Source organism: Choloepus didactylus, chromosome 4 (assembly GCF_015220235.1).
Source record: "Choloepus didactylus isolate mChoDid1 chromosome 4, mChoDid1.pri, whole genome shotgun sequence".
NCBI classification, from domain to species: Eukaryota; Metazoa; Chordata; class Mammalia; order Pilosa; family Megalonychidae; genus Choloepus; species Choloepus didactylus.
Genome location: NC_051310.1, coordinates 53,720,870 through 53,741,030, shown reverse-complemented (window position 1 = coordinate 53,741,030; position 20,161 = coordinate 53,720,870). Strand labels below are relative to the sequence as shown.

Sequence of the window (20,161 nt, the reverse complement as noted above, 5' to 3'; positions counted from 1 at the left end):
TAATTTGTAAGTATCACACTAATTCTCAACATATTCCTTATGTAAGTCCACATATAAATTCTTTTTTTTATATTCATTTTATTGAGATATATTCACATACCATGCAGTCATACAAAACAAATCGTACATTCAGTTGTTCACAGTACCATTACTTAGTTGTAAATTCATCACCAAAATCGATCCCTGACACCTTCATTACCACACACACAAAAATAACAAGAATAATAATTAAAGTGAAAAAGAGCAATTAAAGTAAAAAAGAACACTGGGTGCCTTTGTCTGTTTGTTTGTTTCCTTCCCCCATTTTTCTACTTATCCATCCATAAACTAGACAAAGGGGAGTGTGGTCCTTATGGCTTTCCCAATCCCGTTGTCACCCCTCATAAGCTACATTTTAACTCATAAGCTACAATTTAACTCTGCGACTCTTTATATTTACTTAGTAAGGAGCTTAGCTTTCTTTAATAAGTGCTTTATCTTTTTTTTTTAAGAAGTGCTTTATCTTATATATTATATCTCATATCTCATATTGTATTATGGTTTTTGTTTGTGAATTGTTGGAAGGTAACTAAAATAAGGGTAACTTGACAGCAAATTTAACAAAAGCATTTAGAAAAGAAAAGAAGTATATTTGCAAAGATACTCCAAGACAGCAAATTTAGAAGCTTTGGCTTGCCCAAATTAAAAAATCAAAGGATTTAAAGGGATAAAAACTCATAAGGTTTCTAAGGTTCCAGGTAGAAAAACAGCCATTTTTCACCTATTACAAAAGTCTGGAAGAGTTATTTTTATTAGGACTCGGTAATTTAAAGGAAATTCTGAAAGTAGTGTGTATTTGGGAGACCAAAACTAGACAGGGTAATGCTGTAATTTTGGTTTGTCTTGAAGTATAAAGTGTTTTTTTTTTTCCCTGACAGTGAGTATCTGCTTACTCATACTGGTAGGAAAGTGAAATGTCAATTTATAATTGTTTTCACAGCAGTTAACATTGAAATATATTTTCAGACTTTGTGTTTTTTTGGTATATATCTTTAAAGTGGTTATGAAGAATTTATATTAGGCACTGTATTATGCAGCAGAAAAATATTTGGACTTAGAGTCAGAAGACTTGGCGTCTACCTCTGGATCCATAGCCAACTAGCAATATACATCATTATTGCTATGAATTCCATGCAAAATATGTTTGCTTAAGTCTTTAAGTTATTTTAATTTATAAATATTTGCCTCAGTTTTATTACAAAATTGTTTGCTATTTTTGGAAACTTAAATAAAAAAAGTTTTTTTCAGCAGTTACTGCATTCATTTGGTTCAAATATCAAAAAGTGGAAAAGGTTGCCAAAAAGTTGCCTTCCCACCCCTTTACCTCATCTACTAATTCCCTTCTCTCCCTTTTCCATGAGATATCAGTCTTTGGGGATTCTCATTTATCATTCCAGAGAATTAACGTGCAAGCCAATATAAGTTCCATCCTTTATTTATAAAACATTTAAAACTGCTAAACTACGTAACAGTAGAAAATAAGTTTTAATACGTTTTGATACAAAAGCGTTTCCGCTTAGATAGATTTTATGTAATTTTAATTTTGGCTGTGTTAAGGATGAACTGGCAAGAAAAGATGAACAAAAGAGATTTGATCAGAAGAATCAAAGGACAAAGAAAGCACAGTTTAAAGATACTAAAACCAGCACACAAGACAAAACTGTAAATAATTCAGTAATTCCAAGAAAACATTCTCAAAAACTAATAGAGGAACATTTTAGCACTCCATCTAAGAGGAACATGACTGCTTCAAGCTTACAAAGAGAGAGAAAAGAAGTAAGATTCTAATCAGATTTTATAACATTGATGCTTCATGCTTCATTAAAATTTGTGATTTCCTTTTAGATATAAATGATGAAGTGAATGTGAAAATATTTTGAGAAATATGGATGACTATGCAAATGTAAGCTAGCTTTAAAAATTACTGATATTTAGATTTTGGATATCCATGATGTGGAAGACAATGCACAAAATACATAGTTCTTCTGAGATCTCATTTAGAATCATAGAATTCTGTTTATAGCATGTATAGCTAGAGATCATCTAGTCCGAAAATTAAATTTTTCTAGTTCATGGTACTCAAAACTGTATCTCACCTTTGTGTTTGTGTATATGTGTGTATATATTTTTTGTTTATCTATGTTTTAGCTCAACAAATGTATGTATTTAGTGCCTAGTGAGTTTGAGTGTGAGGCAAGGTACTAGATCCTAGAGAATTAATTTTTGCTGTTGTTGGGAAAATTAGTGAAGCATTTAATTCAGTGCTTAGAATGTAATAGATACTCAATAAATGCTAACTTTCTGTGGCATTTAGATTATGATTGAGGATAGGATCAGGAATAAAGAAAGCCATTTAAAGACTTGATTTATTATTTTTATTTTGCTTGAGTGTTATATGTATATAAAATGAGTTTAAACATTACTTTTTGGTATTGAAAATATAGTTATTAATGTAAGGACCTTAATGTTTCTTAGGTGGATAGATTTTTTTTTTTTTTTTTTTTTTTTTTTTTTTTGCGCTCCCAAGAAGCCTTTTTTTTTTTTTTAATCATCATTTTATTGAGATATATTCACATACCACGCAGTCATACAAAACAAATTGTACTTTCGATTGTTTACAGTACCATTACATAGTTGTACATTCATCACCTAAATCAATCCCTGACACCTTCATTAGCACACACACAAAAATAACAAGAATAATAATTAGAGTGAAAAAGAGCAATTGAAGTAAAAAAGAACACTGGGTACCTTTGTCTGTTTGTTTCCTTCCCCTACTTTTCTACACATCCATCCATAAACTAGACAAAGTGGAGTTTGGTCCTTATGGCATTCCCAATCCCACTGTCACCCCTCATAAGCTACATTTTTATACAACTGTCTTCGAGATTCATGGGTTCTGGGTTGTAGTTTAATAGTTTCAGGTATCCACCACCAGCTACCCCAATTCTTTAGAACCTAAAAAAGGTTGTCTAAAGTGTGCGTAAGAGTGCCCACCAGAGTGACCTCTGGGCTCCTTTTGGATTCTCTCTGCCACTGAAGCTTATTTCATTTCCTTTCACATCCCCCTTTTGGTCAAGAAGATGTTCTCCATCCCACGATGCCGGGTCTACATTCCTCCCCGGGAGTCATATTCCACGTTGCCAGGGAGATTCACTTCCCTGGGTGTCTGATAGGTGGATAGATTTTTATATTTAATTTCCATACTTGATAAACTCATGTTTGAAAGCTGTGTTCAGAATTTAAAGCCCATTTAAAATAAACAATTTTCCTGAAATGATCATTCTTTTATAATACTTAAGCTACAAAAAGGATGCTTTAGAAAAATGAGATAAATATACATTAGATGATTTTTCTTTTTTTTGGTGAGTTAAATAACTTTGTGTACATAGGGACTTCTGAAAGCAGCCACAGTGACACAAGATGAGGATCATATGTTACAAATTTATGGAAAACCAGTTTACCAGGGCCATCGCAGCACCCTTAAAAAAGGACCATATCTCAGATTTAATTCTCCTTCTCCTAAATCCAAACCACAGAAACCAAAAGTAATAGAACGAATTAAAGGTAAGGAACCTCATGTTTTTATATTAAATCTCATTTATTTATGATATCGGTTTAATACATAGAGTTTCATTTTTGTTCCCATTATTTATTATTTAAAATACAGTTTAAATTATATAATGTTTAGGGATAGAAAAACAACCTTCTATGAAAGTGACCAAGATTATTTTTCTTTCTCTTCACCAAACTGCTGGCTTTGCTCTTTGTGTGCCCCTACTTGCTCCCTCACCTTTCCTGACTACTTTAAAAACTGATCTTGCAGCTGTTGGACTGCAAAGAAAATCAACTTGGACTGTTGGGAAAAAAGACAACTTCAGATGTTAGCTATTCCAAGTTATCAGCCTTGGCCCTGACTATCTGCTCCCCTCTTTGACCAGTGAAAGGTGGCTTACTGGTACTTTCTCACTGCTCTTGCCATGACTATAAAACTCAACCACCTTCCTGCCTTCCTTGGAACTGAGTTCTATTCTCTCTCCTACCATGATAGCTGTAAATAAAGTCATCCTTGCCAGTTTAACATTGTCCAGTACAGTTTTTCTTTGTCAAGAGGAAGGGAAGAAATAGACCAGAATTTATAGATCAAGGCATAAGTTAGGAATAAGTGGGAAGAATGTAGGGTTAGATGATATGTTCAGATAAAGCATCATAAAAATTTTATTTATGAGGTGATCGGTCCTGAATAATATAAATTATAATCTAGGTAAAGTAGACATTTCCTTGTAGACCTTGACTGATTGTTCTCTTATAAACAGAAATCAGCAATATGCTATGCATTATTGTAGAAGTGCTTAGGGACACCTTTGCAGTTTTTTTGTTCTTGAGCTTTGGGAGCAAAGGTGAACAATTTTTTTTTATCTTTGTATATCACTGCTTGTATTGACTTAACATCTATTATTTCACTGGTATATTTAAATATAACTCTTAGTTAAATATTGAGTCTGTTGACTTTGGTTAATCTTGAAGTTTCTTAACTTGTACTTTAGCAGTCTGTAAGCCACTTAGACAATATGTAATAAATAGTAGACACTAATTTCCCTGCTTATCTTTTCTTGAAGTTGTAACCCTGGCAGTTGCTTTAGTCTCTTTCTCTTTCTTAAGTTTAGATGATTATATAGGGTGCTGTGTTATTCAGAAATCCTACTGATGTTATTTCAGTAGCAAAGCATCTGACTTATGGATGATACTTACCTTAATTTCCTATTATTTATTGGAACTTTGCTATGAACTTATATTTGGGATTTTGAGAGCCTTTGCAAAAAAATAATTTGAGATTTTAAAATACTTTCAAATTCCAAAATAAGTTTATTCAATAACCTTTTTGGTAGTAGTAACAATTGAGAGCCTGGGAACTCATGTGCATCCTAGGGCCTTACTATCTGCTACTTCCTTTACCTGTAGAATTAACTCTTCCCTCAGATACTTTCATGATCACTCACTCAGTTCGGTTTTTTTCTGTTAGATGTTAGCTCGTCCAAGAGATGTGCACTGACCATCCTATCCAAAGAAATATCTCTTGTCCCTGCCATGCCTGATTGTTCTTCTTAGCCCTTTTCACTATCCGATATTATATCTTTATTTTTTTATTGATTGATTTCCTTAGTAGACTGTAGGTTAAATGGGGGTAGTTGACTTATTTATCCCAATAACCCTGTGTCTGGAACAGTACCTACTACATGTTAAACACTGAACAAATATATTTTAGATAAATACAATAAAAATACTCATTCAAGAGATGAATGACTATCAAAAAACAAGATGAAAAATATACATGTCTTACTAAAATAGTTAATTTTTCTTCCTGGGATCATAAACATAATAGAAGTATATTTAAAATTCTACATTCATAAAACCACCCACAAGTTATACATAAAAATATAGTATTGTCAGGAAATTCATTAGAAAATATTTTAGTCCCTTTTCCTTGACTCTTGCTTCTTTTCTTTTCTCAGGTTCCATAGAAATTTATCTACTTCTTCAAAGAGATAGATAATCAGACAAGTTTCTAATTTTTTTATAACTCAGGATATAATGTTTATTTAGATATACTTCATAGGAAAAGAAAAAAGTACAATGATATTAACTTTTGTAAGGTTTTAATAGGTACAGAATTAAATTATCTGTACATAATTTGAAATGATCTGTAATTATCTTTATATTATTCAGAATTATTCAGAATTATGTCACAGGTATAGCTGTAATGAGAGAATGAAAACAAATCAAATTTCAAAAATGATCATTAATCTTTTTGTACCTATGGAAAAAATTTTAATGAGTTAAAATATAGCCTGAATATTCTTTAGAATGTTTAGTCAACTTTCTAGTCATTGTATTTATTCTATCATAGCAGTTGTTCAAATTGTACATTTATTCAGGTATTGGCAAACCATGGGCCATGGGCCAGCTGCCTGTTTTTGTAAATGAAGTTTTATTGGAATACAGCCACACTTGTTTGTTTGCATATTGTCTATGACTGTTTTCATGCTACAATGGCCGAGTTAATGGTTGCTATTGAGACTGTCGCCCACTGGAATATTTACTATCTGGCCTTTAAGAAAAAGTTTGCCAACCCCTGATCTATGTTACTTCCCTTTAGGGGGCCTATAATCTTAGTATATATCAAATGTGATCTTTCTGTGAATAGTTGCTATATATTTCTAGATGGCTGGAAAGTAGATGTTCAAACAAATAATGTTTTTTATGTCTCCCATTGATGATTAATGCACAGGCACTAAAGTAAAGTCAATAAGAACACAAACTGACTTTTATGCAAGAAAACCTATGAAGATGGTTTCTAAAATACAGCATTCCTTTACTGCAGTACCTCAGGGTGATCAGAAGTATGTGTTCAGCCCAAGCAGAGAAATGCCTACTCTTTCAGGTACATTGGAAGGTCATCTAATTCCTATGGCGATTCTTTTAGGTAAGAACCAATAAAATACATTAAATTAAGACTTATAAATATGTATTTTGTTCTTATCAGCAATAGCAGAACTTACAAAATGGTGCTGACAACAGTGGTCTCTTTTCCCATATGTGTTGTTTATATTTGTGAAGAGGGCCTTAGAATTTATCTTACTTTGTGTAATAGCAATCACTGAAGTGATGAATTTCTGCTATAGTCTTTTATAGTTTTTAATACTATTTTACAGTACATTCTGTAGTGAAATAAAATTTAAAAAAAAATTTTAGAAATGTCAGAGGTTTTTGTAATAATTTAGGAATTCAGGAATTTTGATTAGCTTGGTAATACCATATCTAGAGAAAATACCTTAAAGTCTTTTTATGTACTGTTGAACCAGGCTGTAAGAAGCAAAAGTTATGTATGTGGTTGTGTGTATTCTAAGCCAAAAGTTGACTTATTTGAAGTTTCTTAAACTCATCATGTTAAAATTGAACAAGCCATTTTTACCCTTACACGAGCTCTTCAAATCTAGTTAGCTATTTTTTTCTTTTAGTGTTATTGCTATTTTTTCATAATTTTATTCTTTTGTAAATTTGAAGAATGAATTTTTTTAACATGAGAGAATTTTTTATTTTTGGTATTACAGATTAAGGGCATGTCAACTTGGTAGCTAATGTCTGTTCAGAATGCCTTCGAGTAATTTAAAAGCTAATACTTTTTTTTTTATTTCGATTTTATTGAGATATATTCACATACCATGCAGTCATACAAAGTGTACATTCATTTATTCACAGTACCATTATATAGTTGTGCCTTCATCACCAAAATTAATTTTTGAACATTTTCATTACCGCACACAAAAATAAGAATAGAAATTAATGTGAAAAAGAACAATTAAAGTAAAAAAGGACACTGAGTTCCCTCTCTTCCCCCCCTCCCCCCCCATTTTTCTACTCATCCATGCATACACTGGACAAAGGGGAGTGTGGACCATTTGGCTTTCCCAGTTACATTGTCACCCCTCATAAGTACATTTTTATACAATTGTCTTCAAGATTCATGGGTTCTGGGTTATAGTTTGGTAGTTTCAGGTATTTCCTGCTAACTATTCCAATTCATTAGAACCTAAAAAGGGTTGTCTAAATTGGGCATAAGAGTGCCCACCAGAGTGACCTCTCGGCTCCTTTTGGAATCTCTCTGCCACTGAAGCTTATTTCATTTCCTTTCACATCCCCCTTTTGGTCAAGAAGATGTTCTCCATCCCATGATGCCAGGTCTAGATTCCTCCCCAGGAGTCATAGAATTGACATCTTAATGACATTTAGCCTTCCTATCCATGAACATGGAATATTTTTCCATCTTTTAAGGTCCCTTTCTATTTCTTTTGGTAGAGTTATGTAGTTTTCTTTGTATAGGTCTTTTACATCTTTGGTTAAGTTTGTTCCTAGGTACTTGATTTTTTTAGTTGCCGTTGAAAATAGTATCTTTTTCTTGAGTGTCTCTTAACTTTGTTCATTTCTAGCATGTAGAAACATTACTGACTTATGTGCATTAATCTTGTATCCTGCTACTTTTCTAAATTTGTTTATTAGATCTAGTAACAGCTAATACTTTTAAAGTCCTTACTGTGTGCCAGGTACAATTCTAAGCACTTCACATATATTAAATAATTTAATCCACCCTATAAATTAGGCAATATTATGCCAGTTTTATAGATGAAGAAACTGAGGCACAGAGAGGTTAAGTAATACATCAAAGGCCACAAAGCTAAGACTGAAACTAGGATTCAAATCCAGAAAGTATGGCTTTAGCATCTATGCTTTTTAACAGAACTGTATTTCTTCTCTTTGCTTTGGAATTTAGGAGACAAGTGCAACTTTTGAAGTTAAAGCTAACAAGTTTGTGATAGCTATGATAGTTGCCTAGTAGACAGTCTACATGCTATTGGTAGTCAAACAGTAGTAGTATGTTGCTGGTTTTATTATTTCTCTGTAGAAATTTATTCCATTGCTAGTCTGTTAGGACAGGAATAAAAAAAAAACAAAATAATGCAATACACTTTAGTTCTGGCTCTGCCACTTAAAAACTGTTATGACCTTGGGCAAATTTTGTGACATCTCTAAACCTGTTTCCTCAACTGTAAAATGTGGATAATATTAATACCTCATAGGCTTATTTTGAGCATTTTAATAAGATATTGTATGTGAAGTGTTTAGTGTAGACATAAGTGCCTAATAAATGTTAGTCTGTTACAGTGTGTGGACAGTGGTGATGATAAAGGGACAAGTGATTATCAGATAGTATTTTCTTTCATGTTAGAATACAGCCACAAAGATCTTGGTGGTGTATTAAATTTTCACCTTTATTTCTTAAATAATTGACTTAAATTCTCCCCTAATCTTAGGACAAACTCAAAGTAATAGTGATTCCAAGCCACCTGCTGGAGTGATTATGAGCAAACCACACCCTATAACAGTGACTACTTCTATTCCTCCATCATCTCGAAAAACAGAAACTGGTGTAAAGAAGCCTAACATCGCAGTTGTAGAGATGAAGTCAGAAAAAAAGGATCTTCCTCAGCTTACTGTACAGGTATGCCAGGGCACATGAATGGAAAATTTTAAGGAAAAATCTTTGGTTTAACATTAGTACTTAAAATCCATTACATTGCTTTATGAAAACATTGTTTCCACCATTCTTTAAAACTCTAATATTAATGTGGTATCTTTATCTTCATTCTGCATGGTTTAAGCTATCTCTTTAAAGCCAGTGATTCATATTTATGGATGACACAATGTTATTTCCAAAAGGAATAATTTAACAGTGTTTTGTAATAAATTTTTTAAAAGTTAATGTGTAAGTTATATAATTAGTACTTCAAAGTTTACACAAACATAAATAAGAAAATGTGGACAAATAAAGAGAAAATTTATTTCTAAATGTGAATACTAAATATTCAAGTTGTTAATTCTTCCCAAGTTAATGCATAATTTTAGTGAACTTCTTACTAAAAACAAAACCACAGGTTTTTTTAAACTTGAACTTCAGGATCATTTCAGTAACTGAAATTTCAGAACAAAGGGTTTAGAAAAGTTGAATGCTATTGTTATTGGTACAATATAAGGCAGTATTTCAGAAATAGCTGTTATTTAAAAATAATGCAGTATATTGTGGAGACTTCATAAATCAATAGGAAATAGGATTATTGTAAATGAAATATTGTATAATTGGTTAGCAATGTGGGGAAAGTGTCAATTTAGACCTGTACCACACAGATAGCCACAAATAGGCAATAGGTTAAAATGCAGGTACAAAATATGAAAACAAAGAATTAGAAGATAATTGGACTAATTTTTATCAAAACAAGCTAAACCTAGATATGAAAGAAGAAAACTTAGATTATGTTTGGAAAATAGATTTGAATCATAAAAATTTGAAGCCTAAATATGTAAAACATTCTGAATAAAAAGAACATATGAAAGGAATATGCTAGTGAAGGATTAATTTTTAAATATAAAGACGTCCATAAATTATTAAGAAAACATTCAGATGCAAATCCAGAAATATTCAAAGGTTGTGAATAAGAATCTACAAAAGAAGAAAAGCAATTTATAAGTAAACAAATTGAATAATTTAAATCTTGCTAGTAAATGAGATAATGCAATTTTAAATAATAATGCTGCACCTCTTTTTTAACTAACATCAAAAAATTATCTAACTCTGGTGAGGGTTGGATAAAACTTTCAATTGCTTATGTTTTTGATAATGTAAATAGAGCTTGTCTGGGGTACATGTTGGCAGTAATTATCAAGAATTTTAAATATTCATGCCCTTTATCCAAGAAGTTAACCTAATATCTGACTGTCTAGGATAATGAAATATCTCAAAGTTTGGAGGAAAAAACCTGTATATGTGAAAAGGTTTTTTTTTAGTGATATTTATAATAGTGGGGAAACTGGAAACATCCTAAATGTTTACCAGTAGGAAAATGGTTAAATAATTAGGCATGTATATTTGTTGAAACATTATAGTCATTTAAAAATACAATTATGAAGTCTGTATGAGAGCATGATAAGGGCTTATGACCTAATAAAATGAAAAACCAGGCATGAAAGCTAGTTTAGATTTTAGCTTCACATAAATGTATAGTAAAAAGGCAAAGGGAATAGTGAAGATGAAGTTTTCTTAACATAGTAGGAATTTGTATGTTTCCCCTTTATTTTCCATATTTAGTAAAACATACTTTTATAACTAAAACAATTTGCTATCCATTGACAATAAAAACTGAGGTCATGTTTTGTTATTAGTATATAGATTCACAAATAAGAGATATTGGAGTCAAAATGATAAATGGAAAACTGGATGTTGTGTTCTCTTTTAGGTATTACCCAGTGTAGATATTGACAGCATTTCAAATGTTAGTGCTGATGTTAGTCCGTGTCTGCCTAGTCCCAAAGAAGCATCACCTCCTCCTCTGCAAACCTGGATACAGGTATTTTTCAGAATTTTATAATATTGTTTTGAGTAATATCTGACTACAGATTTTAACTAATGTAATTCCATGCAACCTTCCATCATAATTATAATCTTACTATAATTTAGGTTTTCAGGAAAAAATTCAGAATGAATCTATAATTGCTTTTGAGCTTGAAAAAGGTTTGTTTCAGAGCCTTGCATTTATAAACATTAAGAAAGTGGTAATCCTTAGTGTTACTTTTTGATAACTTGAAATGTGAGACTCTTATATGTGAAAAAAATTTTTTTCTATCTCTGTGGAGAAGAATCTTGATTTTAATGAGAATCGTATGATAATGTTTTCCTGATTGTGTATTTTATAGTGATGATTGGAGTTCACATGAATTTGTGATCATACTATTTACATGATACAAAAAATATGCATTTGTTTCTGGTATTTATTTGCTACTGAGTAATGAAGTTATGACTTTAAAACATGGCAAAACTGCACTGTAAATTTTCCTGTTTCATCTGCTATAAGCAAATTTGTCCATGAAGGATACAGTTTTAAGGAGTGAGAGAACACTAACCATCTTTCATAATCAGAAATAATACAGTAAGAGAACTAACCCTAAATGGTATTTGATTGTAATTTTTTTCATCAGTAATTGTGTCACTGAAGTTTACTGAAACATGTTATTAGTACAAATCATTTATTGGATGACTATTTTATTCTATTTATTATTTTATTCTAAGAGACTATTGTGGTTTTTGGTAACTAGATCATATTTAGCAGAGCCTAAGGGTTAAGTTTGTAAACTGAGTATTTCATTTAAAAGTAGATGATCTTTCTAAATTATTTGACTCTGTATCTTTCTGTGAGTTTGTGTATGTGTACATTTAACACATCTACACATATAAACACTTTTCTTTGTTTTAACTCTAGGAGAGAAGTCATAATCACATCAACATGTTGACTTAACTAGCATTGTTGATGGAGTCCTTGAGAGAAAAATTGATACATTATTTTTAATAGCTATTGAAATGGTGACCTAATATGTTGGGGACTATCTTAGATTTCATTTTTTAATTAAATCAATTTTGAACAGATAATAAAATAAAAAATAAAAGATGGACCATCTAATTACAAGCTTTTGCTATGGGTAGAAATATGATAAATTATATATAAATTTAAAAATAACATTGAGTATAGCAAAAACTTTCTTAAAATGCATTTTTAGACTCCAGAATTTTCCAGGATAGATGAAGAAGAGGTGAAATTTCCCGGAACCAACTTTGATGAAGTAATTGATGTAATACAGGTAATGAAGCTTAGAAATCATGAGGAATTATTCTGCACCCTTATTTTTCCATGTGGTTTAATATCTTTTGACCATCAATATTATGCTATGGTGCTTTGAGAAACTTCCTTTTTCTGTTGAATTATGTTTTTATTTTAAAAAATCATAAATCGTAAATATGTCATTCTATAGTACAGTATTATCTTCATCTATATCATTTGTCTACCTCCATGAAATTTAAAGATTGTCAGCTGTTTCCCACCTAGATTTCATCTCTCCTGCTTCCTACTTTCTTAATCCTTTCATTTTCCTTTGACTTCCCTCTCTCCATTCTAGCCTTTCTCCATTCTATTCCAGTTCTCTCTTTCTGGATTAGTGAAGAGGAAGTCAGTCTATGTTGTAAGAAGTCTAAAATCCAAAGGAAGAGGAGTGGTCTAACAGGAAAGTTATAGAAATGACAGGAATAGTGAAATAGAAAGAGGGAAAAAAGGAGGAGGAGGTAACATAGAAAGGATGAAATAAAAGATCATAGAACATGGAGACTACTTGAATAAAAAATTATCAATAGTCTTTAAAGAAGATATTTGTTCATATTTCTTAGTCTTTTAATTAAAGACCAGTTTCATTAATCAAAAAATGAAATGCAAAGGTATGCAACTTATTAATGTTATTTGCTCTTTTCATGTGAGTTCTACATGAGCATCTTGAAAACAGAAACCTTATTTATCTTTATATTCCTAATGTCTAGCAAAGACATTTGATAAGTATTCAATGTTCAAGTAAAAGAAACAATGAGAGAACTAGCTCTGCCACTTATAAGCTATGACCACATTTTCAGATGTGATACTATAGAGTTATATTTTTGATAGTCCTAACTTTTTCTGAGATACATACTGAAATATTTATAGATAAAATGATATGATATTTGTGATTTGCTTTAAAATAATATGGGAAGGAGAAAGTGAGTGAGAGTATATATGACACAGATTTGGCCATGAGTTGATAATTGTTAAAGCTGGGGAACAGGTACTTGGGAATTCATGTCATTTATGTATAACAGATATATAATAATACATGAGCACTAATTTGTCTACTTTTAAATATGTATGACCTTTTTCATAATAAAAAGATAAAAAATTCCAGCAACAACTCTTGATCTTGATGTGATAGAACAAACAATATATAAGAAGACTTAGCTGCATATTTAAATGTAAATTATAGGTTCCGCAGGAGCAAGCAGTGGTATTTAGAAGCATCGGCCTTTTTGTGATAATAAATTAAATTCATTTGAATTACGACTGTTTAAAATGACTATTGAGTTTTAAAAAGACAAAATAATTTTGTAATTATTTTTCCTCAGTGTGATACATACAACCGATGTGTATATTATAAATAATATAAGACCACCTAATTAGAAATGCTATTTGTTAATTTAGAAATGGTGGTTAATTTACCTAGCTAAATTCCCTGCCTGAAGCTGGCACTCAGTAAATGTTGAATAAATGCATGGATATAATAGTTTTGTTTTTATTATTACCAGGAAGAGGAAAAATGTGATGAAATTCCAGATTACCCTGAACCAATTCTGGAGTTTAACAGAAGTGTTAAAGCTGTTTCTACAAAATACAAGGGCCCACCATTTCCACCAGTTGCTTCTGCTTTTCATCCCACTGCTGATATTCTGGATAAAGTAACTGAGAGCAAAGAAACAGTGGAAAATAGCTTAATTCAGTGGTGAGTTTAAAATGGTTGGTGTTGGTGTGAACAGAATCATAGTAGCAAATATAAGTGGAATGTATTAAATTTCAGTTGAAAATCTTTGTTTTGTTTATTAAACTTTTCCTTTGCTGGTAGAAACTATTTTATGTGATACTGAGGATTTAAATAATTGTTAGAGGTATTGTTTCTGTCCTTAAATATATATACTTAGGCTGTCTAATATGACAAAAGACTTTGTTGTTAAGTAGCAAAAGCCTTAAAAATGTACGTTCTTTAATCCAGTGATTCACTTCCAAAAATTTCTCCTAAGGAAATAATTATAGTTCTGTTACTAAGCGTAGAATACCTAACACATATAGCACTTATTATTAACAAGGTACTGTTCTAAGTTTGTTACATATCTTAATTTACAAACTCTGTTATTATCCCTATTTTTAGCTATGAGAAACATGAAGAAAGTTATGGAACATGTCATACAACTGAATATTAGTACACATCAAATTTAGGTTTAGAATAATATTTTGTGGTACTGAAAGATATTCATATAAGGTGTATAAACAAAGCAGGATCCTAACAGTATAACCCCATGTTATAAAACCCCGGTCAAATAAAAATGCAAGTGCAAAGGAAAAAAGTTTGGGACACTTACGTACCAAATTGTTAACTGCACTGATCTCTGAATTTGGGATCTCTGGTGGGCCTTAGCTATATTTTTTAGCTTTTATATATATATACATACACACACACACACACATATATATATATACATATACACATATATATATATACATATACATATATATATATATATTTTTTTTTTTTTTTTTTTTCCCTGCTATGAACATCTGGTTCTTGTATTTGAAAAAAGTCTATTGGCTGCTCTAAAGAAATGTAACAGAAGAAGTCTCCTATTGCATTATAAGTAAATCTTAAGATTTGAAAAATGACCTTGGAAATCAAATTTTTGTTCCCTTTTTTAGAGGAAAACTACCCTATATTGCACCTTTATTTGAAGACATTTCCTTGAAGACAGAGTTGCTGACTTCTTTTCCAGCTGTGATCACATGTGTTTTTATATGTGTGTTCTCAGAGTGGGGGATCAAACATTTTAGGTGCATGATATCCTAGGTAACCGTTGGCCCATACCTTATTTTGAAGTTTGGAGTTCTGTTAAACTTTTCATTAGACTTCTCTAAAAGATTCTTATTTGATTTCATGAACTGTGTCCCATAAGAAGATTCTGTTTCATGCAGGTTATTTTATTTGATTTCATGAACTATCTCCCATAAGAAGATTCTGTTTCATGCAGATTATCTTGCTAGCAGATATATCCTTTTTTTTTTTTCTTATTTGTAGATTCAACTTTCATAATGACTATTTTCACATACAACTGTTTAGGTTCATGGGTAAAAATTATTTTTAAGGGTGGTGTGTCCAACATTTTATACATTTCAACCAAATTTAGGAGTCCTTAACTTTTATCCCCCAGGGTAGAACAAGAAATAATGTCAAGAATTATCTCTGGGCTCTTTCCAATCCAGCAACGGGTTGTACCTAATATCAGTGTTTCAGTCAGTGAGGAAAGTGAACCACTGACCTCTGACATTGGTAAGTGAATTAAAGTCTTTTAACTTTTTTTTTTTGTTATTAAAAGCCTTTAGCTCATTGTGGATATATATATTCTAGAGGTCAAATAAGTTCCAGGCTGACAAAAGATAAGCTTTTAACCTCCAGTATCACTTCCCAGTACCCTGTAGTAGAGGTTAGTTCCACCTCTCCCTTTGTTTCTGTTCTGCAACTTTCACACTACTGATTGATGCTCCATCCCTCTAACCCTGAAATCACTCTATTTCTCACATCACTTTGTATATATCTTTGTTATAATATTATCAGATGTATTTTGGTTGGTTTACATATCTTTCTTGCTCACTAGACTATGAATAACTCAGGATTAAGAATATTTGTCCTTTAGTGCCTAGCCTTTAATATCAACTGAAGGTTTAATTATTCATTTAAAGGATAAATGGCCTCTTTTTCTGGAATACACTCTCTTCTGCTGCTGCTGCCTTTTTTTTTTTCCCTCCTGTCAGCTCTTTTAAGGTATATTTTACTTGCAATGAAATTCACCAATTTTAAGTGTATAGGTTGATGAATTTTGACAAGGGCACACAGCTGTGTATCATTCACACAATCATGATACAGAAAAACATTTTCATCCCCAAAAGTTACTTCATGCCATTTTGAAGTCAATTCCTACCCACACCTTCACCTCCCCACCCCCATTCCCTGACCCTTAGCAACACTGATTTGCTTTCTATAGCTGTATTTTTGCCTTTTCTCAAATTTCATATTTATACAATCACACAGTATGTTGTCTTTTCTGTCTGGCTCCTTGAATTTAGCATAATGCTTTTGACATTCAATCTTGCTGCTTTATATAGTAGTACTACATTGTATGGATATACCATAATTTGTTTAGTCATGTACCAGTTGATGGCCTCTGGGAATAAAGCTGCCATATACATTTGCAGACAAATCTTTGTGTAGATATGTCTTTTAATTTCTCTTGGTCATATGGTAAGTATATGTTTAACTTTATAAGAAACTGCGAAACTGTTTTCCAAAGTGATAGCACCATTTTGTGTTTTAGCCAGCAATCTATAAGAGTCCAATTGCTCCACTTCCTCACCAACACTTGGTTTTGTCAGTGTTTTAAATTTTAGCCATTCTAGTGGGTATAGCTCATTGTGATTTTGATTTACATTTCTCTAGTGACTTATATTCAACTTTTCATGTACTTATTTGCTAACTGTGTATTTACTTTGGTGAAGTATCTTTTCTAATCTTTTGCCAATTTTTTAATTGGAGTTTGTATTGAATTATAAAAGTTCTTTATTCTGGATACAAGTTCTAAGAATATGTTCTACTTTATGCTTTATGTCTTGCCTTTTCATTTTCTCAATGTTATCTTTGGAAGACCAAAGTATTAATTTTTATGAAGTTTAATTCATTAATTTTTTCCTTTATAGTGTGTGTGTGTGTGTGTGTGTTTGTTTGTTTGTTTTTTTGGTGTGCTATTTAAGAAATCGTTGCCTAACCTAATGTTTTAGTTTCCTAGGCTGCTCAAGCAAATACTATGAGATGGGTCAGGTTAAACAATGGGAATTTATTCATTCATGGTTTGAGGCTAGGAAAAAGTCTAAATCAAGGTGTCATCAAGGTGATGCTTTCTTCCCCAAAACTGTGGTATTCTGGGGCTACCTTCTGTTGATCTTTGGTCCTTAGCTTATCACATGGCAAGGCACATGGTGGCATCTCCTGGTTTCTCCCTTCTCTTCTGGGTACCATTTATGTTCAGATTCTTGCTTCCTTTGGCTTTTTTTTTTTTTTTTTTTTTTAATGTATCTGAATTTCATTCTGCTTATGAAGGACTCTAATAATAGGATTAAGACCCATTCTGATTGAAGTGGGTCTCACCTTAACTGAAGTAACCTCATCAAAAGGTCCTACTTAAAATGGGTACAAACTGCAGGGATGGATTAAATTTAAGAATATGTTTTTCTGGGTACATATAGTCTCAAACCACCACACCCATGATCATTAAGATTTCTCCTGTGGTTTCTTTTACAAGATGTGTGGTTTTATATTTTTACTTTTATGTCTATGATATATTTTGAGTTAATTTTTATATAGGGTATGAGGTAAGGTACAAAATTAATTTTTTTGTGTATGGATATCCAGTTATTCCAGCACTATTTATTGAAAAGATTATCCTTTCCCCATTGAATTGCATTTACGCCTTGCCAAAAGTCAATTGACTGTATATATGGAGAGCTATTCCTGGACTTTCACTTCTGTTCCCATTGGTCTCCAAGTCTGTCTTTATGCCAGTACCACACTTTCTTGATTATTTAATTTAATAATATTTTAGTTTCCTAGGCTGCTCAAAGCAGATACCAGAAATGGTTTGGCTTAAATAATGAGAATTTATTTGCTCTCAGAGTCCAGGAAAGTATCCGGATGAAGGCATCATCAAGTTGATGCTTTCTTCCTGAAGACTGGCTGCCGGTGATCCTTGGCTCCTCTTATCACACAGCAAGGCACATGGCGACATCTACTGGTCCCTCACTTCTCTTCTGAGTTTTATTGCTCTCAGCTTCTTGCTTCTGTGGCTTTCTCACCCTTTGTCTGAATTTCATTTTCTTATAAAGGACTCCAGTAAGAGGATTAGACCCATTCTGATTGAGGTAGCCCACATTTAATGGCAGTGGCCTCATCAACAGGTCCTACTTACAATGGGTCCACTCCCACAGGGAAATGGATTGAACTTAAGAATATGTTTCTCTGGGGTACATATAGTTTCAAACCACTACAAATAATAAGCCTTGGAATCAGGTAGTGTAAGTTTTCCAACTTTGTTCTCTTTTTACATTTCTAAGTGTTATGACCTTTACATTTTTCCTTCTTTCCAGTTGCAGAAAAACCTACTCTTCCTCCTTCTCAGGCTGTGCCTTTCTTCTTATGGTTTTGCTCCTACATCTTTGTGTCTCTTCTGGTACTTTGTGCCATTAGTTATCTCTCAGAGCATTTGGCTGTCAATGATACTGCCTTTTTCCAAATCCTTATTCTCCTAGATGGCTCTAGCATTGACACTGTTGACCACCCTAATTCTTAAAATATTCTACTGATTTTGGCTTTTTAGAATTCATGGTTGCTCTTCCTTCTAGCTTTTCAACTTCGAGATCTTCATTTCCTTATCTTTTTCTTTTGCTCCTTGAATACAGTATTTCCCAAGTTTCTATCCTCTGCCCTTTTTCTGCCTCCTCTTTTTCAAATGCAATTTTATTGAGATATATTCACACACCATATAATCCATCCAAAGTACACAATCAATGGCTCATAGTATCATCATCTAATTGTGCATTCATTACCACAGTCAATTTTAGAACATTTTCATACTCCAAGAAAAAAACAAAAGTAAAAAAGAACACCCAAAACATCCTGTACCCCCTTTCCCTCCCCCATTATTATTTATTTTTTTGTCTTTATTTTATTACTCATCTGCCCATACACTGGATAAAGGGAATGTCAGTCATGAAGTTTTTATAGTCACATGGTCACATGATAAAAGCTATATGATTATATAATCATTATCAAGAATCCAGTCTACAGGATTAGTTCAACGGTTTCTCTTACACACTTATTCTGAAATTCTTTCATAATTTTAGTGGAAGCAGCAGGCAGTGGTGCCCTCCAGCTTTTTGTCGATGCAGGGGTCCCTGTGAATTCAGACATGATTAGCCATTTTGTGAATGAAGCTCTTGCTGAGACCATTGCTGTCATGTTGGGTGACAGAGAAGCAAAGAGGCAAGGTCCTGTTGCTGCAGGTGTTCCTGGGGATGTTTCAACAAGTGAAACATACTTACCGGTAAGAGTCACTTTCCTTTCATGATTCAAAGTCTGAGGACTTTTTGATACATTTATTAAAGCACAGTGAAATAGATAAACTTTAACTCTGTATCCTATGATTGTGTTTTATGACTGTTTGATTCTTTGTTGTGATGATTAAAATAACATCTCTCCCCCTCCCCGGCATTTTATTTTGAAAACTTTTATATCTATAGAAAAATTGAAAGTATGGTAACAACTTATCTGTATATCCTTTACCTATATTCACCAATTAGTAACATTTTGCCACATTTTCTTTCTTTATATCTGCTTTGTATATATTATTTACCCTTTAAACTTTTAAAATAATTTCTGAGCCATTTGAAAGTTGCAGATATAATGACACTTTTACCTATAAAGCATCAGCAGTATCTCCTAAGAACAGGATGCTTTTGTACATTACCAAAGAAATCCATAACCATTATCATACCCCAGAAATTTAACATTGATGTATTAATACTATATAATATAGAGTCCATATTCAAGTTGTTGGAAAAACAGGCTTCTCATGCCTTCTGGTCAAGTGTGAAATAGTATAACCTTTGTAGGAGGAAATTTACCAATATTGATAAAATTCCTAATTGAATTAACTCTTTGACCCAGCAGTCCCACTTTTGGGAATTTATTCTTATTGATAAATCCTTATACATAGGAAATGACTTCAATACAAGGTTATTAACTCTTGGGAAGGGAACTAGTTAAATAAGGCATGAGTAGGGGATAGGAAACTTAA

At 32.2% G+C, this 20,161-nt stretch overlaps 1 protein-coding gene across 5 annotated transcripts in view; it reads left to right on the top strand.

The window, feature by feature from the left end:
* Positions 1 to 20,161, top strand: part of KIAA0586 (KIAA0586 ortholog) — a 168,758-nt gene that overhangs the window by 44,111 nt on the left and 104,486 nt on the right. For 4 of the 5 annotated variants that reach the window (XM_037832616.1, XM_037832617.1, XM_037832615.1 and 1 more), the window contains exons 13-21: positions 1,597 to 1,815; positions 3,432 to 3,606; positions 6,329 to 6,523; positions 8,910 to 9,097; positions 10,887 to 10,997; positions 12,202 to 12,282; positions 13,802 to 13,995; positions 15,470 to 15,588; positions 19,209 to 19,408. In XM_037832616.1, coding sequence (XP_037688544.1) covers positions 1,597 to 1,815; positions 3,432 to 3,606; positions 6,329 to 6,523; positions 8,910 to 9,097; positions 10,887 to 10,997; positions 12,202 to 12,282; positions 13,802 to 13,995; positions 15,470 to 15,588; positions 19,209 to 19,408 — 1,482 coding nt within the window. The remainder of the gene's footprint in view (positions 1 to 1,596; positions 1,816 to 3,431; positions 3,607 to 6,328; positions 6,524 to 8,909; positions 9,098 to 10,886; positions 10,998 to 12,201; positions 12,283 to 13,801; positions 13,996 to 15,469; positions 15,589 to 19,208; positions 19,409 to 20,161) is intronic. The other variant, XM_037832619.1, reaches the window with a different exon arrangement.